This window comes from Adiantum capillus-veneris, chromosome 1 (assembly GCF_014529385.1).
Source record: "Adiantum capillus-veneris isolate H3 chromosome 1, ASM1452938v2, whole genome shotgun sequence".
NCBI lineage: Eukaryota > Viridiplantae > Streptophyta > Polypodiopsida > Polypodiales > Pteridaceae > Adiantum > Adiantum capillus-veneris.
The window spans coordinates 139,670,622-139,696,862 of NC_140931.1; the positions used below are offsets into that span (position 1 = coordinate 139,670,622).

General features: G+C 43.7%; 1 protein-coding gene across 2 annotated transcripts; it reads right to left on the bottom strand.

Annotated features, from left to right (window-relative positions):
• Positions 1-827: 827 nt before the first annotated feature.
• Positions 828-23,933, bottom strand: LOC147465677 (peroxisomal fatty acid beta-oxidation multifunctional protein MFP2-like). 2 transcript variants are annotated; one of them, XM_086512088.1, is made up of 19 exons: positions 23,822-23,933; positions 5,291-5,404; positions 4,909-4,980; positions 4,728-4,790; positions 4,585-4,641; positions 4,434-4,501; positions 4,249-4,330; positions 4,092-4,147; positions 3,705-4,010; positions 3,533-3,619; positions 3,258-3,432; positions 3,058-3,179; positions 2,805-2,968; positions 2,393-2,647; positions 2,193-2,314; positions 1,994-2,115; positions 1,735-1,883; positions 1,160-1,298; positions 828-1,083 (listed from the first exon to the last, which is right to left on the bottom strand). In XM_086512088.1, exons 2-19 carry the CDS (start codon positions 5,400-5,402, stop codon positions 1,027-1,029), a joined length of 2,208 nt encoding a protein of 735 aa, XP_086368214.1. In that variant the 5' UTR covers positions 5,403-5,404; positions 23,822-23,933; the 3' UTR covers positions 828-1,026. The 2 variants fall into 2 exon arrangements, with proteins under 2 accessions (XP_086368214.1, XP_086368222.1); XM_086512096.1 differs by having other exon boundaries at positions 5,291-5,423; positions 23,822-23,902.
• Positions 23,934-26,241: the final 2,308 nt, after the last annotated feature.

Genomic DNA, 26,241 nt, shown 5'->3' on the forward strand with positions numbered 1-26,241 from the left:
AAGCTCCACTGTCGGCACCCCTCCCCCAAGATCTGGTCGCCTACTGACCATTCCCGTAATCAGAGCTCCCAGCCTCCGCCGATCGCCCATGATTAACGGGAATGGTCAGTAGACGACCATTCCCTACACCCTACAATCTTGTCTCTTGTAATTGCCCATTGTGAACACATGGTCGAAGAGAAACGTCAACTCGAAAGCTTGCAAGATATGATATAGCCCAAGCATAAGAACTGAGGGACTGAGGAAGTGCAAAAGAACTGAGTTCGCCATAATAGCTAAAAGAGTCAACAAGGGGGGGGAGAGAGAGAGAGAGAGAGAGAGAGAGGTGTTCATGCTAAAATAAAGAGTAAGAAAAGCTTGAACTATCATGTGGATGTCATAGGTCAGGTGAGCTTTGTTGCAAAAATTGCGCTTATGCTAGCAATGTAAAGGAGAGAAGGAATTTACTGTGAGAGAACCTCGGCTTAATATTGGGCAGTAGATTGGCTAAACCAAACACGATATGTATGTTGAGTATGTTGAAAGCACGCATCACTAGAACACTCATCCTTTCTCATTTTGGTTGAGCCCATCAATGATGTCCAAGTTTGCAACATATACATATACTTCGTAAGGATTATTGCTCGTGAACTTTTGCTCTTTCTGCTACATTAACTTAGCCTGAGATGAAGTGAATTTTGAGAAAGGTTTTTTGTTTGTGTGAGTATGTTATATTAGCTTGGTTAAATTTTGGAAAGACTTGTGTTCGCACTGTTTTTTGGCTTCCTAAAACAAGCTATGTTATTGTTTCCAATAGTGTTTGGACTTAACTTTGCATTGAAATCTTATTTTGTTTTAAGTTTGTCAAAAGGTTCCTTCATTTCACAACCTTACATCACTTCCTTTTCATTTTTTTGGGTTGTTTTTGACAAATGATGTGTGTGTGTGTGTGTGTGAGAGAGAGAGAGAGGGAGTGAGAGAGCTCCATTCAGAATGGCCTGTCATGAAAAATTAGTGGCGCCATGTCAAACTTCCTCAAGTAAGATATTACAGCCGCGATAGAGTTGAGCTTTGATCAAGAATACCCTGGTTAATGGGACTACTCTGCAATAGCAACCAAGCACATCGTAAGTACAAAGCTAGAGAGCAAAAAACACAAGTTTTGCAGAAAATAGAGTACCAATTTCAGTCCATTTGATGCACAATGATTGAGCCATGAGCAAGGCTTGAAGAAATCCCCATAACATTTGGACAATTCTTTCAATCTTGTTGCAATGTAGCTCGCACCCAAGGAGTCCGCCCAAAACACGAGCCCACCCCTAGACATCCACACAAGGAAATAATGTTAATGTGCACACATCCATACAACTGTCCCTATTGCTAATCCGAAAGCTAATGCTGTGGTCATGCGGGCTCAAGTTATCAGTTACATGTAATTGGTGCAACTATGCCAAAATCAGAAGCATGCGCATACTTATGTATGTGTAATTATGCAAGAGGATAACTGTGCTTCACATGACCACTGCCTAGTCAAGTACATTTTCTAAACAAAATAATCTATCTAATATATATATATCTATATATATATATATATATATATACACACACACACGCATGCGCACGTGTGTGCATCTTATAATCTATGTATCTTTTATACTAATAAGAAGGAAACCCATAGTATGACTGTGCTTCACATGCCCACTGCCTAAGTAAAGTTTCTAAACAACACTTAATTAAATATTTGTATCTTTGTACCGATAAGAAGGAAAACCCATGCCCATCACACTAGCTATGTCCAAATCAGATGCTTTTGACACAACTCTTTCCTCCAGCACCCTGCAAGCCTCGTTCACCACAGGGAAGAATGTCATCTCGACAATTGCTTTGTCCGACAACTCGATTGGCTGCACAAAATGCATGTCGCTGTCAGTGTGATTGATTGCCAAGATAAACCCTAAAGTTCCCTTTCCACAGAAAACCGCCCACAAGGGCATTCTTAAAACTGTGAAATAACCTTATTGTCTGGCATGATGCCCCCTATAATGCGGGATTTCTCAAGATATTTTTGCAATTCTGGATCCGGTCGAGCTTTTCGCCCGTCATCATATGCATAGAAACCCTTGCGTGTTCTTTCACCTGTAAAAGCATACATAATGATTGCAGAAGAAGTATCAAAGACTACATAGCTAGCACAAGGAGGTCACTAAGCTAACCAAGGCGCTTGTCTTGTATGAGCATGGGAAACAACGTTGACTTGTATACACGGTCCGGGTATGCTTGAATGTAGGTTGATCCCGATGCTGCCCCAACTTCAAACCCAACCAGGTCTGACAGCCTGCATAATATATGGCGGACACCAAGGATTAGAGCAGAGGACATTCATTCAAAAAGACTCTTGTAATCGAATTGTCACCTGAAAGGACCCATTGGCATTCCAAAAGCTGTGATTGCATTATCGATTTGGTATACATCCACACCCAGATCTACCAGTAGTAATGCAGCTTGCGTGTATGGGAAGAAAGTTCGGTTGACTGCGAAACCCGCACAATTGCCCACAACAATGGGAACCTTTTTTATTCTTTTGCCAAACTCCAACAGATCTACCAAAACTTGTGGCGATGTAGTTTCAGTTCGAATTATCTCAAATAGTGGCATCACATGAGCAGGACTGTTCAAGTGGAAAGCAAGGTTAATGCTACCATACAATAAGACACACGCATGTGCTTTTGCGTGCACACGCACCAAACTGAATCCAGGAAATGTAGACCTGGGCATCAGAAAATGCTCCTGCAGAGATCAAAATGGACAAAAATTTAAAATGATACCTAAAGAAGTGTGCCCCCGCAAGACGATCCTTCGTTTTGACATGCTGGCCGATCACATTTAGGTCTATCGTGGAGGTATTTGATGCCAGGATGCAATTTGAAGAGCAAAACTTCTCAAGGTCACCAAAAATTTGTTGCTTTAGTGGTGGGTTTTCTATGACAGCCTGCAAAAGCGATGAGATGAGATGAGTTCCCCATTGTTCATGACATCATAATCGACTTTGTAAATAGATCATGTCTGCCTTGTATCTACCTCAATGACGAGATCAACATTCCGGAACTGCTCATAATCAAGGACGACTTCTATCAAAGCAAGCGTCTTATCAAACTTTTCACGTGTCATTCTTCCTTTCCTCAGCCTGCTCTCTAAATTTGCTGCATGTCGTCAAAACCACAATAAATTGTGAGGTCTCCATGTTTTCTCAGACAACTTTTTAGTCACCAAGTTTTTACCTTTTACCCTGTCCAATCCAGCTTGCAAGAATACAGCATTCACTTCCTTCATGACTACTGGAATTCCACTCAAAATGCAAGCAGTAGCGATGCCAGAACCCATAAGACCACCACCAATCACCCCAACTTTCCTCAAAGACCTTGGCATCAAACCTAGATCTGACACACCTTGAACCTGCTTACCAAAACACATCGTCCACGTTACCACAACAAAGAAGGCATATCCATGCGCATGCTCACAATTTCGAAATTAAAAACTTCCAGCAGCACTTTACCTTTCCTGTCGCTCTTTGCGCAAAGAAAACGTGAATCAAGGACTTTGCAGTGTTGGAGTTTAGGCACCGCTTAAATGCTTGTTCTTCCTACACATGAGACAAGAGACAAAATGAATTTGATACAATCTTCAGCACCTTAATGTGGCTGTACAAGCACAAACCAAGTGCATACCTTCATAATTCCTGCAATACCACCTGAAAAAATGCCTTCTTCAATGACATCAACACAGACTTGAGCATTGTTGACGTCGTTGTAGGCCGTTCTTGCAGCTCTCTCTCTTGCAAGCTTCAGAATTTTCCATGCCTCACCAAATTGCTCCAGCTTATCTGTTCGATCAAGGGACCGGATCAATGGCCTACGACAGCTCGCAATGTCCAAAGCCCAACTCCTTGCGGTTGGTAGAAGCTCTTCATCCGGAACAACAGCATCAATAAGTCCTGATTCCAGGGCCTCTTCTGACGATATTTGCCTTGACGTCTGCAAAATTTATGGCAGCGTAAGAGAGACACCCCATACATCCACCATAAAAGACTCTTTCTATGAAAGATTGCAACTTGCCATAATCATGTCTAGAGCTTTGGTTAGACCAACCAGCCGTGGTAAGCGTTGAGTTCCTACAATGACAAAAAATCCACTTGTTCATGGCATGGTAGTGAAATCCTTTCAAATATCACATGTCGAATGTTCCAAACATCTATCAAGAGAAAGCAACTACCTCCACCCCCAGGAATGATGCCAAGTTCAAGTTCAGGCAAAGCAAGATGTGCTTTAGGGACCGCAACACGAGCATGACAACACTGTCAAGAGTTGGTAAAATGAGAAATTCAACACTAGTTTAAAAAGAATGTCTCCTACAAAGAGAGAACATCAACGGTCATCTCAAACATACGCTAAATATACCATAGCCAGTTCTAAACCTCCACCAAGCGCAACACCCTTGATCGCAGCGACAGAAGGCTTGTCTGCACCTGAATAGATATCTCTCCTTTTAGCTCACAGAAAAATTACAAATAGACCCAGAGACATTGCAATATTTTCTGCAGGTAGTCACCTTCTATCATGGCCGTTTGAAGATCCAGGGAGATGAAAGCAAGTTCTGACAATACTCCTGCAAAATTCATACCCAAAAAATGATTTTGTGATGCCTACGCAGAAAAAAAGAGATAATAAAGCTGTTCGTCAAGAGATGCAAACCCTTCTCATTAAAGCCTTGCAGGGAATTAATGTCAAAACCTCCAGAAAATTTCCCATTGTCGCCTGCCGAGTGTGAGAGAAAATTGAACATTGCATGTTGCATTGGCCGTATGCACAGGAATAACAGATGCACTACTACATACGAATCTCGATATCAACAACACTCGAAACAATTACTTACCTGTGAGGACAATAGCCTTAACCTCATCTCTTCCGAGGACTTCTTTATAAGCGTTTCTAAGACAGTAAAATACTGCAAGCAAGCCGAGGTAAGGTGAGTCTGTGTGATGGGCGCAGTGTGTGTGTGTGTGTGTGTGTGTGTGTGTGTGTGTGTGTGTGTGTGTGCGCGCGCGCACACTCGAATTAGTGCATGCACAGGAGCATGAGCGTGAGGGTGTGGCATGTGTGGGTGTGGGTGTGGGTGTGTAGAGAGAGAGAGAGAGAGAGAGAGAGAGAGAGAGAGAGAGAGAGAGAGCATATTGTGGGGTGAATGTGTGAGCATGGATGCGAGAATACTGAAGAGAGAGAGAGAGAGAGAGAGAGAGAGAGAGAGAGAGAGGAACCTGGAAGGGAGAGGGCGTTAACAGGTGGGCGGCTGATGGTGATAAGTGCAACGCCATCTGGGAATACCTGCACCTCGACAAACTCCTTCTGCACTGTGTGTGGTAGCTCCATAGCTGTTGCCAAAAAGCAAGGCTACAAAGGTGTTCAAACTTATATTGACGTTAAAAAAAATCCTTTATATAATAAAGTCAAAACATAAATGGGACACACTAATGATGCTTTTAAGAAGCTTTTTGGCCCTTTTTTTTCCCCAAAACGGCCTCAAGCTCAGTACAATACAAGTTTTGTCCATATATATATATCTTTTTGGCCTGCTAAAAAACAAGCCTTAGAGGAAACAGCCAAGGGCAGTTTCGCACGGGCATCAGCCTGCGAACGTCAGCAAACGAAGCTTGCAAGACCCAACTCTGTCAAGGTTTCGGCAAAGTGGGCAAACCCCTTCGTCTACCCCCTCCAGGCCCCCGCGTCATAGATAGCTGAAGAGTTCACACGCAAGGCTGCTTCTAGCCGTTAATCACAACACACCGAAAGTGCATAAGAGCGACGAGGGTTCTACCCTAGCTCATGCGGACGCTCTCCAAATGGCATATTGAGCCGTCCACATGGAGGACCATGAACTAGCACTAAGCAATTTGGCATGTGCAACTAGAGTGCTATTAGCTGCATTTAGATTGATGTGCTTGTTACGTTGCATGTCTCTTGTAAAGAAACCTTCACGGTTTGTGATTTAGAGAGAGAGAGAGAGAGAGGAAGAAGAAAAAGAGTATTAACACCATAGGAAACTATTCCAAGAGACCTTAAAGATATATTAACATCTACAAAAGGCCAGTGTGGCCTATGAGACAAAGTGCCAAAGTACATCCATGTCGGCTATCATCTCCTCAGCGATAATATCCTAAACTAAAGGTAAGAGTTGGAAACTAAAAGGACCAAATTTCCAGAAGAGGGGAGATCCGGTACTACCACAGGTCTCTAGATCCAAAGTCTAGATAGAGGTCAATGACAGATTTCTTCAGCAGACCAGACTCCACACCCACCACATCGGCAGCGATACAGCCACTCCACCACATACCTTACAAACCCTGCCGTGGAGTCACACTTGATAGAGCCACCGCACTCTGCCAAGCCAACAACTACGCCCAACAGGGCAACGCTAAAGAGGCCCGTATTATGATCAGATTAGAGCTATCATAGCAACACATCGAAGACATAGCACTAGATGCCCCAGCACGACACCCATGGCCCACCTCATAGCTGAGCTGATGGGCTGGTGTCTCTAGCGATGGTGGTCTCTGGTCTCGAAGTAGAGTCATGCGATGTCCCTGGAGCTTGAAAATGAAGAGCTATGAGCATTTCTTGTCCTCATACTCCATGGCCCGACAGAGGGGCCGAAAGAGACAGTAATACCTTCCTCTCTGTCACAGCATGAACAGAGGCACTGATAGCCACATCACAAACTATGGCAAACTGAAAGCCAGGGTAAAAAGCCTCTCCTAAAGAGAGTAAAAAGTGCCATGGCAAGCTTAGTGGAGAGAGGATGACAACAACCTCTGAAAGATAGGCACTTCCATCAAAAGCATACTCAACAATTGTATATCAAAAACCTGAACCATCAAAAGCCACCAACGATGAAAAGGACAAGAAACGTCTGCAATGGAAAGAGCTCAAACATCTAGCACTGCCCGCCAACTGGTATGATCTGATGTCACAAACTGCTGACATGTCAAAGCCCTGAAGAAGGGAGTCAACTTGCAAATATTGGCCGAGGGGCCTAAACCCTAAGAAGAACAAGTAACAGAAGAAGAAGTCCTACCAACTTATGGGGATCCCGTCCGATGGGGCCCCAGTGACATAAAGAAACTAAAATAAAGCAGGATCTACACGCAAAAACTGATGACGTGGCAGGCTGTACGGATTTCCGCGTTTTGCGCTAGTTGATGACGTGGCAACTGTACGGATTTCCGTAAATTACACTGACAGCTTTTTGGCTTTGCTTTTGGACCATAAGCTTTTGAGTTTGAAGGCTTTTTACTGTAAACTGCTTTTGGGACCTAGGGCCTTTAAATATGTGCTTAGGGCTCATTCTTTGGCACGCTTCTTAGAGAAGGTGTAGAGTCTCGAATACCGGCTTGTACTGTGTTTATGCAATATAAAGAAATACCGAAAGGGGCACCAAGGATTGGGGCCAATACTCTCTAGGGTGGAATTCCGTCACTCCGTGTCGCGTGTCGTCTCTCTCTCACCCAGTTCAGTTGTTATTGAAGTGCTAAAAGTTTGTTCAGTCTGTTCTTTTCTATTGGCATGTGGTGCCGTCTTGTGACATCTGAGAACAAGAGGAAATGGATAAACAGAAGGGAAAGAGTAGTTGATGACGAAGATGAGGAAGTGAAGGTGGCGCGGGAAGCATGTGCGAGTGCAAGTGCGAGAGCAGAGAGAGAGAGACCTGCTATTGGGTGGAGCACACAGCAACGTTATCCTGTTGTAGCTCCTTATACTCTTTGTATTAAAGAATAAGTGATATATGGTTAAGTTAGTAGATGGGTTAGTAGTAAGTGGGATGTCCGACCAGTTGGCCTGAATCCCAACAAACTCCTACTTGAAGGCCAACGCAACCCAAGTGACCTGGTATGTACAACCGTGAAGCAATGTAGTGGCTTCAACCTATACACATCAACTCACTGCAATATGTAAACCGCTCCAAAGCTAAGCCTTTCGTCAAAGCATCTGTTGAGTTGTTGTCAGTGTGTACCTTGATCAAATCAATGAGCTTTTTGGCCAAGAAATCTCTCACAAGATGATACCTGACTTCAATGTGTTTCGATTTTGGAGTGAAACACAGGATTCCTTGCCAATGCAAGAGCACTCTGACTATCACAATCTATCACTGGAGTCTCATCAATGCCAAGATTTCTGACCAAGCTTGCATCCGACAATGCAACGTACTCTGCTTCCATAGTGGAAGACGATATATAATCTTGAAGACATGACCTCCAAGATACTGCTGCTTCAGCAAATATGAAGACATAGCCAGATGTCGACCTCCTATTGTCAACGCAACCTGCATAGTCTGCATCCGCATAACCCACGATGGATGCATCACTGTTCCCGAAGAGTAAACACCTGCCGACCGTACCTTTGAGGTACCTAAGAATGCGCTTCACTACTTCCCAATGCTTGCTGCCAGGATTTTCCATATATCGGCTCACCATTCCCATTGCAAAAGCAATGTCTGTTGGCCACCATAGCATACATGAGACTGCCCACTGCCGAAGAATATGGTACCTTAGCCATTTCTGCTCGCTCAGCATCAGATTTAGGTGCATCTTCCTTGTTGAGTTTTAAGAATGCCTGCATTGGGGTACTCAATGGTTTCCCCCCCTGCATATTGAAACGCTGTAAAACTTTCTCAATGTATGTTTCCTGAGATAACTCAAGAATACCACGTTTGCGATCTCTTTTGATTCGTATACTGAGAAAGTGTGTAGCATCCCCCAAATCTTTTATTGCAAAGTTGTTGCTAAGTGTTTTCTTCGAGTTGGCAATCTCCGCAATGGATTTCCCAGCTATAAACATGTTATCAGAACTGAAATGATCATTGAGCCATTATCTAACTTTCTTGTGTACAAACAGTGATCCTCTTCGCTCCTTTTATACCCTTGAGACCTCATACATGCATCAAATTTATGATACCATTGCCTAGAACCCTGCTTTAAGCCATAAAGTGCCTTTTTGAACTTACATACTAGCTCCTCATGAGATGTGTTCTCCTAAACAAACCCTTCAAGCTACTTCATGTAAACATCCTCATTGAGATCCCCATGAAGAAATGTTGTCTTCACATCCATTTGGACAAGTTCCATGTCCTCAATCGCTACAAGACCAAGTACGGTTCTAAGCGTTGTCATCTTGACTATACAGGCGAAAAGATTTCATCAAAATCGACTCCCTTTTGTTGTTTGAACCCTTTGGCTACAAGTCTAACCTTGTACTTTGGGTTTGGATAACCTGAGATAAATTTCTTCTTGTAAACCCATTTGCAAGGTAAAGCTTTCGCATCATTTGACAGTTCTACCAAGTCCCAAGTGTCATTAGCCAGAATCGAGTTATACTCAAATTCCTAGCTTGCTCCCACTTCACCACATCATCCATCATCATGGCTTCTTGGTAGCAACTTGGCTCACTGCAATCGGTCAACATGATGTAATAAAGACCTGGCTCGAAACGCGCAGGTGGACGAGAGACTCTAGTAGACCATCTCACTCCTTGATCATTTCTATCCGCTCCCTTTGGAGCATTGCTAGTGGAAGGTACATCCCTAGCTCCCTGAGTTGATTTTACTGTCTCTGAGGCAACATCCTCAAAAGTGACTCTCCAAACCTCTATTTCCTTGATAGGTTGTTTATGCATCTTCGACTCATTGAAGATCACATCTAAACTACGGACGACTCGGCAAGATTCCAAGTGCCAGAGACGATATCCCATCTCTCCATCTGCACCATATCCAATGAAAATACATTTGTGTGACTTTGGCTCTAACTTCTGTCGAAGTTGTTTAGGCACGTGAGCATAAGCTTCACAACCAAAAACACGTAGATGGTCATAGTGGGGCTTACGTTGAGACCATAACTCTTCTGGAATCTCATAATTCAATGGCGTACTAGGCGAACGATTTATAATGTGCACTACGGTCAAGACGGCTTCTGCCCAAAAAGCCTTGTGTGAGATCTGACATAGAAAGCATGGCTGTGACTCTTTCTTGAATCGTACAATTCATGCGCTCAGCAACTCCATTCTGAGTTGGTGTGTATGGTGCAGTAAACTCCCTTTTAGCACAGAAATTGTCCCGCAACCTTTTAAGTTTCTTGCCAGACTGATTCTCAACGAGTGCCAAGAATTTCTCGAACACAGGAAGAACTTGATCCTTATGTTTCAGAGAATATGCCCACACCTTTCGAGTAGAGTCATCTATGAATGTCACAAAATAGTTGTCCCCACTTAGAGATTTGGTTGACATAGAACCACCAACATCACTATGTACTAAATCTAAAGGTTCAACTCGCTTTTGACCCAATGGTAAATGGACAAATCTAGTTTGTTTGCCATAGACACAGTGTTCACAAACAGAAAATTCAACATAAGACAAGACAGGTAAGTAGCCAAAACGAATCAGAGTTCTTATTCCTTTTTGGCTAATATGACCTAGCCGGCAATGCCACAACTCAGTAGACGGCAGCTCGGCTATAGATATGTAATCATGACCAACATCTGACACATGCATGGAATACAAGGTACCATGTTTCTAACCTCCGAGTACAACAAGATTACCTTTGCGTACTATCCACGAACCATTGCCAAATGTGGTGTTGTAGCCCAAATCATCAAGCTGACCAACAGAAAACAAGCTTTTAGTCAACTTGGGCACATGTCTGACATTACATAAAGTAAAGTGCGTGCCATTCCTTAGATGCAATTTGACGTTTCCGACACCCTCAATGTCTAGTTCATAAGTATCACCAAGTCTCACTTTGCCACAAGAGTGAGAATAAGTAGAGAACCACTCTCTATGTGGTGTCACATGGAAACTCGCACCTGAATCTACTATCCAATTCTGTGCATACTGCGCATCTTGTGTAACAAGAGCCTCGACAGGTAGATCTGCTGTGAAGACCAATACGTCAGAGATAAGTGGCATAACAACTGTTGGAAGAGTCTCTACAATAGGAGCATTTGAAGACTCTAGCACATTGATCTCCTTGTTTGAATCATCAGACTTAGAAGTGTCTGATGCCATTTCTTGCAATCCTTCTTCACATGCCCTTTTTTATGGCAGTCATAGCACTTAACAATACGCATAGAACCCCGAGACTTACTGCGTGAGCCCCCACGTTCCTTGCTTTTGGCATGACTTTGAGTGCGACCCCTCTGTCTATCACTAGCAACATACGCATCACTTGCCTTACAAGAGATTTCCTGCAAATCTCCTCGATAAACAGACTCCCAAGGACGTCATTGTACACAAGACCAATACCAAGTGCTGAGTTGCTAATCGCAGTACAGAACGTATCCCAAGATGAGGGTAAACTGTATAGCAAGAAGATACATTTGATTTCCTCATCGAAGACCAAACCCTGAGTGGTCAACTGAGTGAAAATGATATTGAACTCATTAATGTGAGTAGAAATGGTGCCTTCTTCCTTCATACGAAGATCAAACAGCTTCTTCATCAAGAAAACCTTATTAGTGGTACTTTTGTTCTCATAATTAGAACACAACTTATCCCATACATCTCTAGCAGTCCTTTCTCCAACTATAGTAAAGTACACAAATTCGGCAAAATGCAAACGGAGGGTAGATTTGGCCTTAGCATCAAGTTTCTCCCACTCAACATCTGTATACTCGCCCTCTGGGCACTCCATGATAGGATCCAGCTGGCCTTTCTGTATGAGAACATCTTGAATCTGCTCTTTCTAGATAGCAAAATTCATCCTATCAAATTTTCGGATATTGTAAATATCCTTTTCACCGCTAGATGACATGGCTGCAAGCTAAGATAATATGGCGATAAACATTAGCAATTCTGGGAAAAATTCAACAGAGTTTCCCTAGAAAAACTGACAGAATCTCAATCCAAAACTGTCACAAGAGATCAGTAACGCATCAAAAGTAATGCTCTCAGAGCATAAAACAGGCGCATCAACCACTAACTCTGCATAAAGAGTCAAAAGCTGACCCAAGACTACCAACACGGCGTCAATGCACCTAGCCCTCTCTATACATGTCCTATGGCGAGGCCACGAAAAAAGGGGTACTCTAGCAACCTGTATCACCAAAAGGATCTCAACATTCAAGAATCCCCTAGCTCAAGAAGACCTCACGCTATCGACACTCACAAAAGGTTATGCAAACAAGAAACCAACCCAGTCTCAGAAAGGGCCTCCGAACTGAGTCTCAGAAACGGTCGAGACTGCTAGAAACAAGCCAAATCGGCTCCACAAAAGGTACATATGGCAGTTTTCGCAACTCAACGTACATCCACTGTCAATAATACTACAAGGTGCAATATACGCGCTCAAACAGGCGCCAAACAAAATGTGCAAGCAGTAAACAAATCCCTGCGGAGAGTAAAACGCTCCCAAAAGAGCTCAAGCACTATCAAAAGTGCCAAAACAATGCATATGCGCATCAAGTACTCCCACTGAAATCTGTGCTGATGCAAAACACTGCAACCTGTAAGAAACTTGGATGTCCTGTATGTATGCAAGAACCTACGAGCAGATGGATGCCTAAAAACCGAAGTCGATACCGAAAAGTGCTCCTAATCAGTCCATAAACACCGTCTCAATAGCACATAATAGCCATAAATCGGCTATATACAATCCCAAAATAGTCTCTGAACAACCTGCACCTGTGTCCTGTAGCTATACCTGTACCTGTAGCAAAAGTGGAGTTGAAAAATACAACTCATGAAGCGTAGCTTCGGATGAAGCTTTTGACTACACGAACAACTTCGAAAGGGCGGTAAAACTCCAGGACACCTACTGGAAACGCTCTCGGAACGCTGAATTTGTTGATACTGAAATTGGAAACCTGTTTGAACTTTTAAAAGCGCGCACGCACGGACGCGAAAACGGTAAGCACAAACCTTGCTCTGATACCAATTGAAGGTGGCGCGGGAAGCGTGTGCGAGTGCAAGTGCGAGAGCAGAGAGAGAGAGAGACCTGTTGTTGGGTGAAGCGCACAGCAACGTTATCATGTTGCAGCTCCTTATACTCTTTGTATTAAAGAATAAGTATATATATGGTTAAGTTAGTAGATGGGTTAGTAGTAAGTGGGATGTCCGGCCAGCTGGCCTAAATTCCAACAGGAAGAAGAGGCAACTGACATCAAGAGGGTGCCAAAAGATGAGCAACAAAGCACTACCAATTGAAGGTGGCGCGGGAAGCGTGTGCGAGTGCAAGTGCGAGAGCAGAGAGAGAGAGAGATCTGTTGTTGGGTGAAGCGCAGAGCAACGTTATCCTGTTGCAGCTCCTTATACTCTTTGTATTAAAGAATAAGTATATATATGGTTAAGTTAGTAGATGGGTTAGTAGTAAGTGGGATGTCCGACCAGTTGGCCTAAATTCCAACAGGAAGAAGAGGCAACTGACATCAAGAGAGTGCCAAAAGATGAGCAACAAAGCACTACACTAGAGCTAACAAGGAGCTATCAAGCAAGATAGAAACCAGTCCATTTGCTGAAGGTGGCTCTTGAGGACTAGAGCTCGAGAGGAAACTCCAACAAGACAATAAAGGAGGCTCTAATAGAAACAACCTTTGAAAGCTGATGTAGAAACCTAGTACTAAGTAGACTGAGCAGAGAGCAAAGCAAGAAGCCAACAATAGCAAAACCCAAACAACCCAATAAGGAGATCACAAGAAAGCGAGGAACAAGGAGCACAAAGAAAGAAACAAAATTCAAACGAAAAGCATGCTCTAAGCGCAGACTTCACATACAGTGACCCACCCACCCAACCATGCACACACACACACTCACCGAAACGTCAATTTATAGAGCACGGAAAACAAAGCTTGCAAAAACCAAACTCAAGACACACCCGACACACACAGACTTACACCCACACATAAAGTAGAGCAAGGAAAAGCAAGAGAAGAGCCAGAAATAAACGAAGCAGCAATGGGAAGGCAAAAGGGAAAGCAAACCAGTCCATTAGTCTATATCGGGAATTCGTCAAGTTGAGCAATTGTTGTAGCAACAGCCACTCGATGTAGGGCCCTGTACTTGCAAGGTTCGTTGCAAACCCGGTTGAAGCAAGATTGGGGAGCCCCTCCAAATGGTTTTTGCTACATTGGGCTAAATAGTCTATTGCCGCAACCTAATCCTTTTGAGAGTACACGTTGCGGGGCAAAAGTCTCCTGAACAAGGTTGAAAACGCTTGGCGATAGAAGGGAAAGGAAGCGAAGCGAAGGCAGGGCGGGCAGCCCCAGGCCAAAGGCGAGCAAGGGCGGATAGCCTGATGGGCAAGCAGCTCGCAGAGCAGCATCGCTCTCTGTCTCTGTAACCAGCTTGGACACTCCAAGCGAGAAATCAATAGCAACACAAACAGAAACTTTATAATCACTCAACTTTAATAGAGAGAGAGAGAGAGTCTACACTGCCCGACGGAGTTCCATGCCAAGAGAGATTGGCCCCAAAGACTAGCGTCCCTTTTGGTATTTCTTTTATATTAAACTGTGAGCAAAGTACAACTTCCCGCTGGTGCTCGCTCTCAGACTCTGCATCCAGATACCTTGAGAAGTGAGCCCCCCTTGGGTCACTTATAAGGATTAGAAGGGGTGCTAAAAGCAAAGTCCCAAAAGCGTTAAGCTCAAAAGCAATAGAGTCCAAAAAGCAACTGGTCAAAAATTTGCCAGTAAAAGCAGCAGCGCAAATTGCGGAAATCCGTACAGTTGCCACGTCAGCATGTCAACGCAAAAAGCGGAAAGCAGTACTGTCTATCATGTCAACAAGTCAGTGCGAACTATGGAATTCCGTACTGCTGCCACATGGCACTCTACCTCGTCAACCTGTCCGTACACTTTTGTCCACGTCAACGCGGGTTGTCCACAGGGTGATGCCACGTCATCGGTTGTGACATACCCCCCTCTTGAAAATTGTAATCGCCTTTAATTACGCTTGCATAACATACAGAAATATAAATCAACTCAGTAGACACTGACTCTAAGTATCGACGCACTAGACACGACACATCTAGCACTTATACAAAGACTATCTCAGACCATGACTGCCATCAACGTATTTAGTAACTATATCTAGATACATCCCGGACCTCACTGATACCAGATTAACTAATCCTTATTGCGATCATGTCTATAGAGGTTTATGAGGCCGAAATGTTGTAGTCGTTTCGTCTTTCAATTCCTACCCTCAAACAAGTCAAATGAGAGAGTAAAAATCATTCATGTTCAATTTGGGAAATTCCGTTTTATAAAGTCGTTTAGCAGAATAATGTCAGCCCGGCAATTTCCCTGAAACCCAAAGGGGACATCACTGACCTTATTCAATCGAGGTAATCTGTTAACAAAGGAGCGGAGTGACTCCCCTCTTATGCGATCCCTCTGCACCAGATTCAACCTTGCTGATCTCGGGAATCTATCGGAGTAGACGATGCTAAACCGAATGCTCCAAGGTAAAGATCTGCTAGGTCCTCCTCCTCCATCCACTTCGCATCTAATGCCGGATAGTCCTTGAACTTAACCAAGAACCGCCAAATCACTTTACCTTTCATCTTTCTTTCCTTGTGTGCCAAAATCTGTTCAGGAACGAGTATCTCCTCGCTCTCTTCCACTTCGGGTTGCTCATTAGGCTCCCCATCAACTGGCACCTCACCTTTAAAAGGTTTCAAGAGACTCACATGGAATGCATTGTGAATCTTCCAAGTATCGAGCAGCTTGAGTCGAAAGGAGACATCATTTATCTATTCTTTAATTTGGAAAGGACCATAATACCTCATGCTAAGCTTTGGAAAAAGCCGCTCCTTTCACTTTCGTTACCTTCGGCGTGCCTTCTCAAAACGTAAGAGCACTTCCTTTAATTTCAAGTCGCATCGATGTCGATCTGCTGCCTTCTTACGTCGTACTTGAGAATTCTATAAAGCCTCGCGGACCTTGGCAAAAGCAGTATTCAGATCTAGATCAAACTGATCTGCTTCAAAAATCTTATTCTAGGTCTGGGGAATGTTCAGATCTACCATTCCCTTTTCCTTCTTTCCTTGTGCCCCGGGACCTGCGGGTAGTGTCTTTCGCTTCCCTTGTCTATTGGCACGTCAGTGTCAATCATCAGAACCCTAAGAGGAACTATCATCTGATTCCTGTTTCTCTGAAATCCTTTTATGAACTTGCATTTGGTTTCCTTAGTTCGTCGGAACCCTCTGATTCATTCTCTTCACTGGCATATTATCCTGTCCGTCGCATTAGTCAATGAGCCGGCATGCATTCCAAATCGTTGCTTAGTCATGTCCGATAAGTCTCTGAATGGAGTCAAACTTCTGGTTTAAAGCATAGTCTTGAATCTCTTTAGCAAACCACAGCAAAACCCCTCAATCTGGTCTTTCAAAGTAATCTTCCGAAACAAAGACACTGGCAAACAAGTAAACCTCAGGCAGTAGTCAATGTATCTTTCTAAGTCATTTTCAAGTGATGCCAAGTCGTGATGACATCTCTTTCATATTCAACTAATATCCAAGTTGACGCGAAAAAAAAGAATTTTAACCACGTCGCATGTGTTTCTTTGCGTAACAACAACGTAGATCACCATACCCTCGCACTATCTCCCCATTCTGTATCCGAGTAAACACATCAGAAAAATCCGGATCGGTCGCATACTTATCAACCATATCCTCGAAGCTTCTATGATGGATCGCAGAAATAGCCAAGACGAGGGGCTTCCGAGACAATGCATCTGTCATTAAGTTTTTCTGTCCTTGGACATGGACAATCTGGAAGTGAAACTATGACAAGATGTTAGCCCACCGCATCTGCTTTTCCGAAAGCTGCTTCTGTAAAAAGAAGTAGCATAAACTTTGATGATCAATAGATCGTGAAATCAGCTCTAAGTAGATAATGTGACCACTGAGTAAGAGCATGGATCACTGCCAATAGCTCTTTCTCATAAATCTGTGCCACCAATTCTAGCCTTGAGAACATTTTTCTTTCATAAGCAATCACATGGCCTTCTTGCATCAAGACTGCTCCCAGACTACGACCACAAGCATCACATTAAACTTCCAATGGCTTTTGCAAGTCTCGCAAAGCCAACACTGGTCCAGTAGTCAATTTTTCCTTAAGCGGTTGAAAAGGAGTCACCTCTGTCGATCCCCACGAGAAAGGGACTCCTTTCTGAGTCAGTAAGTGCAAAGGCGAAGCTATCTCTGCAAACTTCCGAATAAACCGGCGAACACAAGCCCAAAAAGCTTCTAACTTCATGAACATTCTTCAAGTCAGGCCAATCGCAGATAGCCTCACTATTGGCCGGGTCCATCTATACTCCTACTGTAAAACTCTCTGAAAATCCCAAAAGTCGTCCTGAAAGCTGTCATGTAGACGTCTCTAGGAGCATTTCAAATCTGATGATAACCACACTTCATATCAATTTGGCAAGTAGAATTCTGAAGTTTGTCGAGTATATCATCGATCCTCGTAATGTGGAAATCTGTTCTCGTTTATTGTTTCTTTATTTTGGCCTCGGCTAACTCTGTAAGGTGGCCGATACGGTGGTGTACTACCAGGAATCAATCATGTGATCTTCACGACGTAAAGGAGGCAACTGGCTTGGTACGCCTTCAAAGAAACAGTCAGCCTCTATTGTAGAAAATCTTGTCGTTCCTTTGCGGAGTCAAACATATTCGACCTTCAATCATCATTCAATTCTTTTAAGAAAATCGAGTAAAGAAAACTGGATTTCATCAAGTACAATCTCTTTGCTCTTCATTTGTCAAAGTCGCTTTCGTAGCCCGATAGTCAACGTGTCAAAGCAACCCGGACACACACACACACCCAAGTGATGACGTGGCTGCCTGCATGGAATCCCGCAATACACGCTGACGGGTTGATGTGGCAATTGTACAAAACCTCACGATTTTGTGTTGGCCTACTGACGTGGCAGAATCTACGGAACTCCGCGATTTGCGCTGGTGCTGACGCGGCCTGGCTGTACGGATTTTCGCAATTGGCACCACTGCTTTTCCTGGCAGATTTTAGCCAAAGATGCTTTTGGGCCAAATTGCTTTTAAGTTTAATGCTTTAGCCTTTTGGGGCTCCGCTTTTAGCAACCCTTGTAACCTTTAAATTGAACCCAAGGGGGCTCACTCTGCAGAGCATCTCGACGCAGAGTCTGAGAGCGAACACCTGCGCGCGGTTGTACTTTGCTCAAAGATTGATATTAAAAGAAATACCAAAAGGGAAGAATTTTACAGTGAATCTCTGCTGTGTCGCAGTAGAATCTTGACTTGGGGTGTCCAAGTTTGTTATACTGGCATCAGAGCACGGCCAATTTCTCTTCTACCGGGAAATCCGATCCCTTTTCTGGCGACACTTATGGATTCCGAAAAGAATTATTTGACCTCTTCCGCAACCGTTGAGGCGGGAGGAGGCAAAGCAGAAGATTTAAACGACTTAACAGAAGATGAGTACGGGCCACCTCGGCCTACACAGTATGAACTTTTGGAGATGCAACGTCGACAACAGGTTGACGAGTCCACAAAGCAGATGCTTCAGTTTATTAAAGATCCCCACTTTGCAAAAATTTTGACTCAGCAATCCATGGTTGAAGTGCATACTCAATGTAACAAACTTGGACACTCAAGTCAAGATTCTACCGCGACATAGCAAAGATTTACTTCAAAACTGTTCACAGTTCACAATTGATTCGACGCGACCCGGCGGAGTTCCGTGCATAGAGATATTGGCCCCAAAGACTAGCGTCCCTTTCGGTATTTCTTTTTGTATTAATCTGAGTTCAAAGTACAAGAGAGTGGGAGGATTTTCAATCTCAGATTCTGTGTCCAAATGCTCTGAGTTGTGAGAGCCCAACCCACTAATTTATAAGTTTACAAAGGATGCCCAAAAGCAGAGTCCCAAAAGCTGCCCTTTTAAAAGCATCTAAAAATAAAGCAACTTTTCTCAAAGTTTCACCCAAAAGCTTGTGCAAGATTTTCAGCATTGCTTTTCTGTACAATTCAATGCAAAAAGCGGAATTCCGTACGCTCAGCCACGTCAATATGTCAGCGGAGAATGCGCTGCAAAATCCAAGATCTGCCGTACACTGCCACGTCAGCATTTCTGCGTAATTTCCGGGCCTGCCAGCCGCGTGTGTATATGTTGCCCACTCAAAGTGTGTCCACGCCATGCCATGCCACCCATTTGTGACATACCCCCTCTTGAAAGCATTGTAATCCCCCTCAATTACGTCTGCAAAACAGACAGACCTTAAATTGTCTTAGTAGACACTGACTGTTAGTATCGACGCACTAGGAACAACACATCTAACACATGTACCAATCAACAATCACATCATAGGACATCACGTGACAAATCACATTCAACAATCATTCCAATCTCAGACGATGATTGATCGGCAACATATTTAACAATCGCATCTAGATCCAGTCGGGACCTCTCAGATGCCCGATTGACTAATCCTTATTGCAATCATGTCTATCGAGATTTATTAGACCGAAATGCTGCAGTCCTTTCGTCTATCAATTCCTGCACTTAAACGTCAAGTACAAATCAGTATCATATTATCGGGAATTCCACTTCTTAAATTTATTACAGCAGAATACTGTCAGCTGAGCGACTCCCCTCTTGTGCATACCCGCTTCACCAAATCCAGCCCAAGCTGAGTTCGGGGTTCAATTGGAATATACTATGTTAAACCGAATGCTTCAAGGTAAAGGTTCACAATCTGAGAAGTATCCACCAGATACTCCTCCTCCATCCACTTCGCATCCAATGTGGAATAGTTCTTGAATTTAACCAAGAACTGCCTTATCATTTTACCTTTGATCTTTCTATCTTTATGTGTCAATATCTGTTCTGGAACGAGTATCTCCTCGTTTTCCTCCACTTCGGGTTGCTCATCTGGCTCCCCATCATCGAGCACGTCGTCTTTAAAAGGCTTCAAGAGACTCACATGAAAAGCATTGTAAATTCTCCAAGAATCAGACAGCTTCAATCTAAAGGAGACATCATTTATCTTTTCGGAGATCTGAAAAGGTCCATAGTATCTCATGCCAAGCTTTGTAAAAGCCGCTTCTTTCTCTTTTTCTTTCTCAGGCGTGCCTTCTCAAAACGTAAGAGCACCCAATCGTTCTCCTTTAATTTCAAATCGCGATGATGTCAATCTGCTACCTTTCCTGATATTTCTTTAAAGCCTCCCGGACCTTGGCAAAAGCTCTGTCCAAGTCAATCGTGTACTGGTTGGCTTCAAAAATTTTACCTTTCGTGCTTAGGAAGGGTGAAACCTTCGTAGCACCTTCAATAACCTCAAATGGCGTCTTCCCTGCTGAAGAGTGAATCATGTTATTGTAGGAAAATTCCACGAAGGGCAAATACTTTTCCCATTGAGTCTTCTGATCCGAGATGTAAGACTTCAATAAATCTAGTACGACTAAATTTGCAATCTCCAATTGCCGATTTGTCTACGGGTGGAAAGATGATGAGTACTGCAACCGCGTGCCAATGTTCTCCCAAATCGCCTTCCAAAACAAACTCGTGAATCGGGGATCTCTGTCAGAAACAATTGTCTCAGGCATGCCATGTAATATGAATATCTGTGAAATGAACAGTCTAACTAAATGATCCGGCTTGACTGTTTTCTTCATCAAGTAGCCATCCCGAATTGAATATCCCGCTACTACCTTCCCATTCTGTATTCGACCGAATACATCTGCAAAATTTGGATCTCTGGCATACTGATCGACCATATTCTTGAAGCTTCTATGATGTATCGCAAAATAGCCAGAACCGACGACTTCCGGGACAAAGCATCTGCCACCAAGTTCTTCTATCCCTGCACATGGATAATCTGACAGTGCAACTGTGACAAGATGTTCGCCCACCGCATCCACTTTTCCGAAAGGGCAAATATTAAAACTTCAATAAATCCAGTACGATTGAATTTGCAATCTCTGATTGCCCATCTGTCTACGGGTGGAAAGATGACGAGAACTGCAACCACGTGCCAATGTTCTCCCAAATTGCCTTTCAAAACAAACTCGTGAATCGGGAATCTCTGTCAGAAGCAATTGTCTCACGCATGCCATGTAAATCTGAATATCTGTGAAATGAACAGTCTCACTAAATGATCCAGCTTGACTGTTTTCTTCATCAAGTAGTCATCCCGAATGGAATATCCCGCTACTACCTCCCCATTATGTATTCGATCGAACACATCTGCAAAATCTGGATCTGTGGCATATTGATCGACCTCGAAGCTTCTATGATGTATCACGGAAATAGCCAGAACCAACGGCTTCCAGGACAAAGCATCTGCTACCAAGTTCTTCTGTCCCTGCACATGGACAATTTGGAAGTGAAACTGTGACAAGATGTTCGCCCACCGCATCCGCTTTTCCAATAGCTGCTTCTGTGACAAGAAGTAGCGTAAACTCTTATGATCTGTGAGGACCGTAAGATCGGTTCCGAGTAGGTAATGTCGCCACTGTGAGTAAGAGCATGGATAACCGCCAAAAGCTCTTTCTCATAAATCTATGCTGTCAATTCCGGCCTTGAGAACAATCGCCTCTCGTAGGCAATGACATAGCCTTCTTGCATTAAGACCGCACCCAGACTACGACCACAAGCATCACAATATACTTCGAATGACTTCTACAAATCCGGCAAAGTCAAAACTTATCCTGTAGTCAATTTCTCTTTCAATGAGAATTTCAGCCTTTGCGTAGAGTAAAAACAGGCCAGCTTTTGTGTAGGGAAAACATCCATACAGATGCCCGCAAAACGCGGGGGCTGCCGTACAGTCATGTCACGTCAGCATTCAATGTAAATTCCGGAAACCCTGCCACGTGAGCAAGTGTGATTCGCGGAAATCTACAACCACCGAGAGTGTGTCCGGTATGCAACCCTAAAGTTATGCCACGTCACTGGTTTGTGACATTCCACCCTTTCTCAGCAATAAGGATAAGATTTTTGAAGCCGACCAGTACACGAGGGACTTGGACACTGCTTTTGCCAAGGTCTGAAAGGCTTTAACGAAATCTCAAGAATGACATAAGAAGGCAGCAGATCGACATCGACGAGATTTGAAATTGAAGAAAGATGATTGGGTGCTCTTACGTTTTGAGTTTGTTTCCCCTTATTCATAGCACCAATTGCTCGTCTCCGCAGGTAACTACTACTTGAGGGAAAATTTCCTTATATTTTCTTGCATTTGAAGCAATTTAGTGTTTCATCCCTCGGTCGTCTTGTGCATACTCTGCAGTCAGAGTATTTCTTGGAAAAGGATCGATCTAAGCACTTGTTTTGCCTTCAACATGCAAGCATATGTACCTCCATTTGAAGAGAATTTGTCGCTTCACATTCTCTGAAAACATCTAGACCTTCCTGACTCAGCCCATGTTGGGTGTATCCTACAGATAATGCATCCAAAGAAATAACACTGTGAATAGGAAACTCATGGAAGACATTTCGTGGTGGTGTGCACCAGTGACAAGTTGATGAAACAGCAAAGTCTAGCCTCCTTGTATCAAGTCGCTGACAACGAGGACTTCTTTCAAGAAAAATGAAAACCTCTTGAGCTGGTTTTTTACTACTGCTAATTCTCCACAAGCACAATGGAGAGACTATTGTTTGTATTTCTACTGTCTCGCTGCCTCGTTGTACCCACGAACAACTGACTCATGAGGTCAGCTCGTCAAAGAATATGAGCTTTCATAGGCAGCCCCAACATTTTCTACGCCTGCTTCACAGCTGGATTCTCTAGATTGTTGAGAAGATGGCCTACTCGCCACCATTCTTCTATTGAAACACCTGTAGATGGTTCAAGGGAGCTATAAATCTTTTGCAATAGGTTGCCTTGCTCCCTCTACATATGTGGGCCTGCTTAGAACACCCACAAACCACAACTTATCAAGGGTTGTTGCGGCAGGGCAAGAAAAAACAAAGTTGAATCCTGAAGCTAAGGATGGTACTGTGGTAAGAGGGCCCACAATCTAAACAGCTTTTTCCCCATTTGATGTGGATTTCACAAGATAGGAAGACATTGATTTCAACAAAGGATAAGTGTCTGTATGAGTGTATACCGCAGTAAAGACCTGCAAGCCAGTCAGAGCAAGGCCTTGCCCATAGCTGCATCTGAATCTATTCCCTTTGTAAACTAGTTCTGCTCACTGTGTTTTAATCTTTTTTGAAGACCCGCTTCAGACCCAACATTGCCCTCGACATTGAGCACATCTGTATTCTCAAGTTCTTTCATGGTTATATGAACAAACGCATTCTTTACAAGCTCTACATCAGGGTTCATATGCTCTCCAGCCTGTACTCAGTTGAGTGTGTACTTTCATCCGCTTGCATCATGATTGGGCCTGACTCCTGAGCAGAACATTACAGGGCTAACAATGATTTCATTCGTCTGTCTCTCATACAGATAAAGTACATAATGGCCGGCCGTCATGAAGCGCCACTTCACATGTCGCCTTGTTCCACAAGTCCCTAACCAACAATCTCGTCGTGCATTTGTTGTCCTCAACCGACATGCATTTGTTTGCTCATAATATGGGGAAAAACGAGACACGCCAGCTTCTGACCTAGAGATCGCCGCGGGGGAAAGCGGCCCGGGGGGGCTTTTTTGTGGGTTGATGGTCTGTGAAGACAGAAAAATCTGCTCCGAGTACTCTCAAGCCAAGATGTTTGAGTCCACTCTAACATCGTCATCAGGGGGGTTGTTGTGTGTGTGTGTGTGTGTGTGTTGGGGGGGGGGGGGGAGAGAGAGAGAGAGAGAGAGAGAGAGAGCATACTTGCTGTCGGACAGAACCTGAGAGATGCTATTGCAAAGCAGTTTGCGGCGTTGCCTCGTGGGACCTCGACGTCAGGAGCAGCTATGTAACACGAGAGAACCTCACGCTTCGAGCTGCTTTTCAGTGCGCGTTCGGTTGCTTTTTAAAAGTTCACAACGCTTCTGCATACGGTAATTTTAGGCGACGCTAACGAAGTAATTGATCAGTGATCTGACTAGACCTGCTTTGTTATAAGGCTGGGCTCACACGATTATGGCAGAAAAGCAGCGTTCAAAAGAGAATTTCCATGTGCAAGTCAAAGTAATGATTTTTGTCACCCTTATGTTCACACAACCGCGACAGAAATGACCCAGCTTCGATCGCCCTTGCGTTCACACTGAGGTGAGATTTGACTTGGGAAATGTTTACACAATGTGGACTGCAAATATATATTATTGGTCAATTTGGCCTAAGGTTCTATTTATCAAAGACAATATTAATGATCAAAGCGTCATAAAAATAATGTAATTTTACTTGAACAATAAACGCAATAAAGTGACAATGTTCTTTTAGAAGTAGCAACCAATATTGATAAATTTTGATTCAAGATTGGAAAGATCAATAGATAAAAGCCATGGTGTTAATGCCAATGCCAAATTATACTAGCTCAATGGAGGTCAATGATGATGACTCATCTAACAAGGTACCGAGACTTGTTGTACTTTGTTCCTAACATACTCTTTGTATAAAGATCTTGCAAGATTGTGGTGATAATTGGCACCTAGCTCAAGGTCATTCATTTTCCACTACTCCATGAAGACCTCCTTCATCACCACTTTGAGCTCGCTCAATTGCTTCCCTCCTTCATCCCACTTTAAGCTCGCTCGACTGCATCCCTTTGCCCTTGTGCATTGAACTTGCTATAGTTCTTTGTTCCTCTTCCATTGCACTACCAACCATCATACACCCCATTCCATGTCTAAAGTGTCATAATTATGGCCTATACAAATATTGTGGTGCACAAGGCATGTTGCCACCGGATCAGGCATATGATATAGATCCATGTCATGTCTCTTCAACAAGATGTGAAACCTTGCCTTTAGCATGCCGAATGCTCATTCCACTGGCATTTTGTTGCTTAATTGTATGGAATCTAATGATACTTCCTGCACAATAAGCCTTTTTTGCACCCTTTGAAGGGTGCCAACATAAATGGCCAAGCTAGATAAGTGCAATCTCCCACCAAACAATACTTGCTTAGCTCACCTTTTGGTCATTTTTAACCCAACACACTGTGGGAGAAGTTCAAGGAGTTATGGATGGGGACCGTAGCACCCTTCAAATGGCCGAGCTAGATAAGTGCAATCTCCCACCAAACAATACTTGCTCAACTCACCTTGTGCTCATTTTTGACCCAACACACTATGGGAGAAGTTCAAGGAGTCAGGGATTGACCGTACCCATTGTTAGGAAATAAGACGTAGCTAAATAGATAATTGAGTAGATTACTTAATGGAGAGAGACAGATTTACATACACTAGATTATAGAGTAGAGAGAGAGAGAGTACACACAGTATACGTGGTTCACCCAATGTGGGCTACGTCCACGGGAAAGCAACCACTCAATGGCTTTAGTACTTCAAAACAAGAAGTAGTTTACAAAGGGATTATACCCTTAATGGAGCTCCTGCCTTGCTTCACTCTAACCACCTCACACTCACCTTGTTGCATCAACTTCACACTATGAAATGTGTGTAGAAATGGCCTCCTTTTATAGGCCAAAAGAGCTGCCCTCTCTCATGAGAGGCAGCCATGTGTAGCCGCACTTGTGTAGATAAGTCCAAATCGGACCCTTCAATCCGCCCATGTGTGGCCGCCCTTGAGAAGACAAGACCGCTTTTGAATTCGGTCACCAGTCATTGAATTCGGCCACCGGCCACCGACCTTTGACTTCCGACCACCAGCCCCACCGGCCAACCGACCGGTTGTTTTCCGACCACTTTCCGGCCGCCCCTAAGGCCCCTAAAGTTGCCCCTGATTTTTGGCCGTGAAAATTTTGGTTTCCAGCGAGTGATTTTCCTTCACGCACAATGGCTTCTCCTCATAATGGGGGCCTTACAAATGTGCGCTTTTACCACAGAAGATTACAAGGTAAATCAGGCTCCATACTTAACAATCGCCCACTTGGAGACTGATCTCAAAACCAAACCTGTGGACTGCTTTCCATCCTGGCTTCTTATCCTTGAATGCCGATTGAGGATGAGCAAAAGCTCAACTTCTCCTTGACCACCTTTGTAAACATATCTGCAGGATTTTCACTTGTATGCACCTTTCCTAGCTTTAGTTGTCCCTCTTCCAAAAGAGTGCGTATGAAGTGATATCTCACCTCAATGTGCTTTGTCCTTGAATGAAAGGATGAGTTCTTCGCAAGATGGATAGCG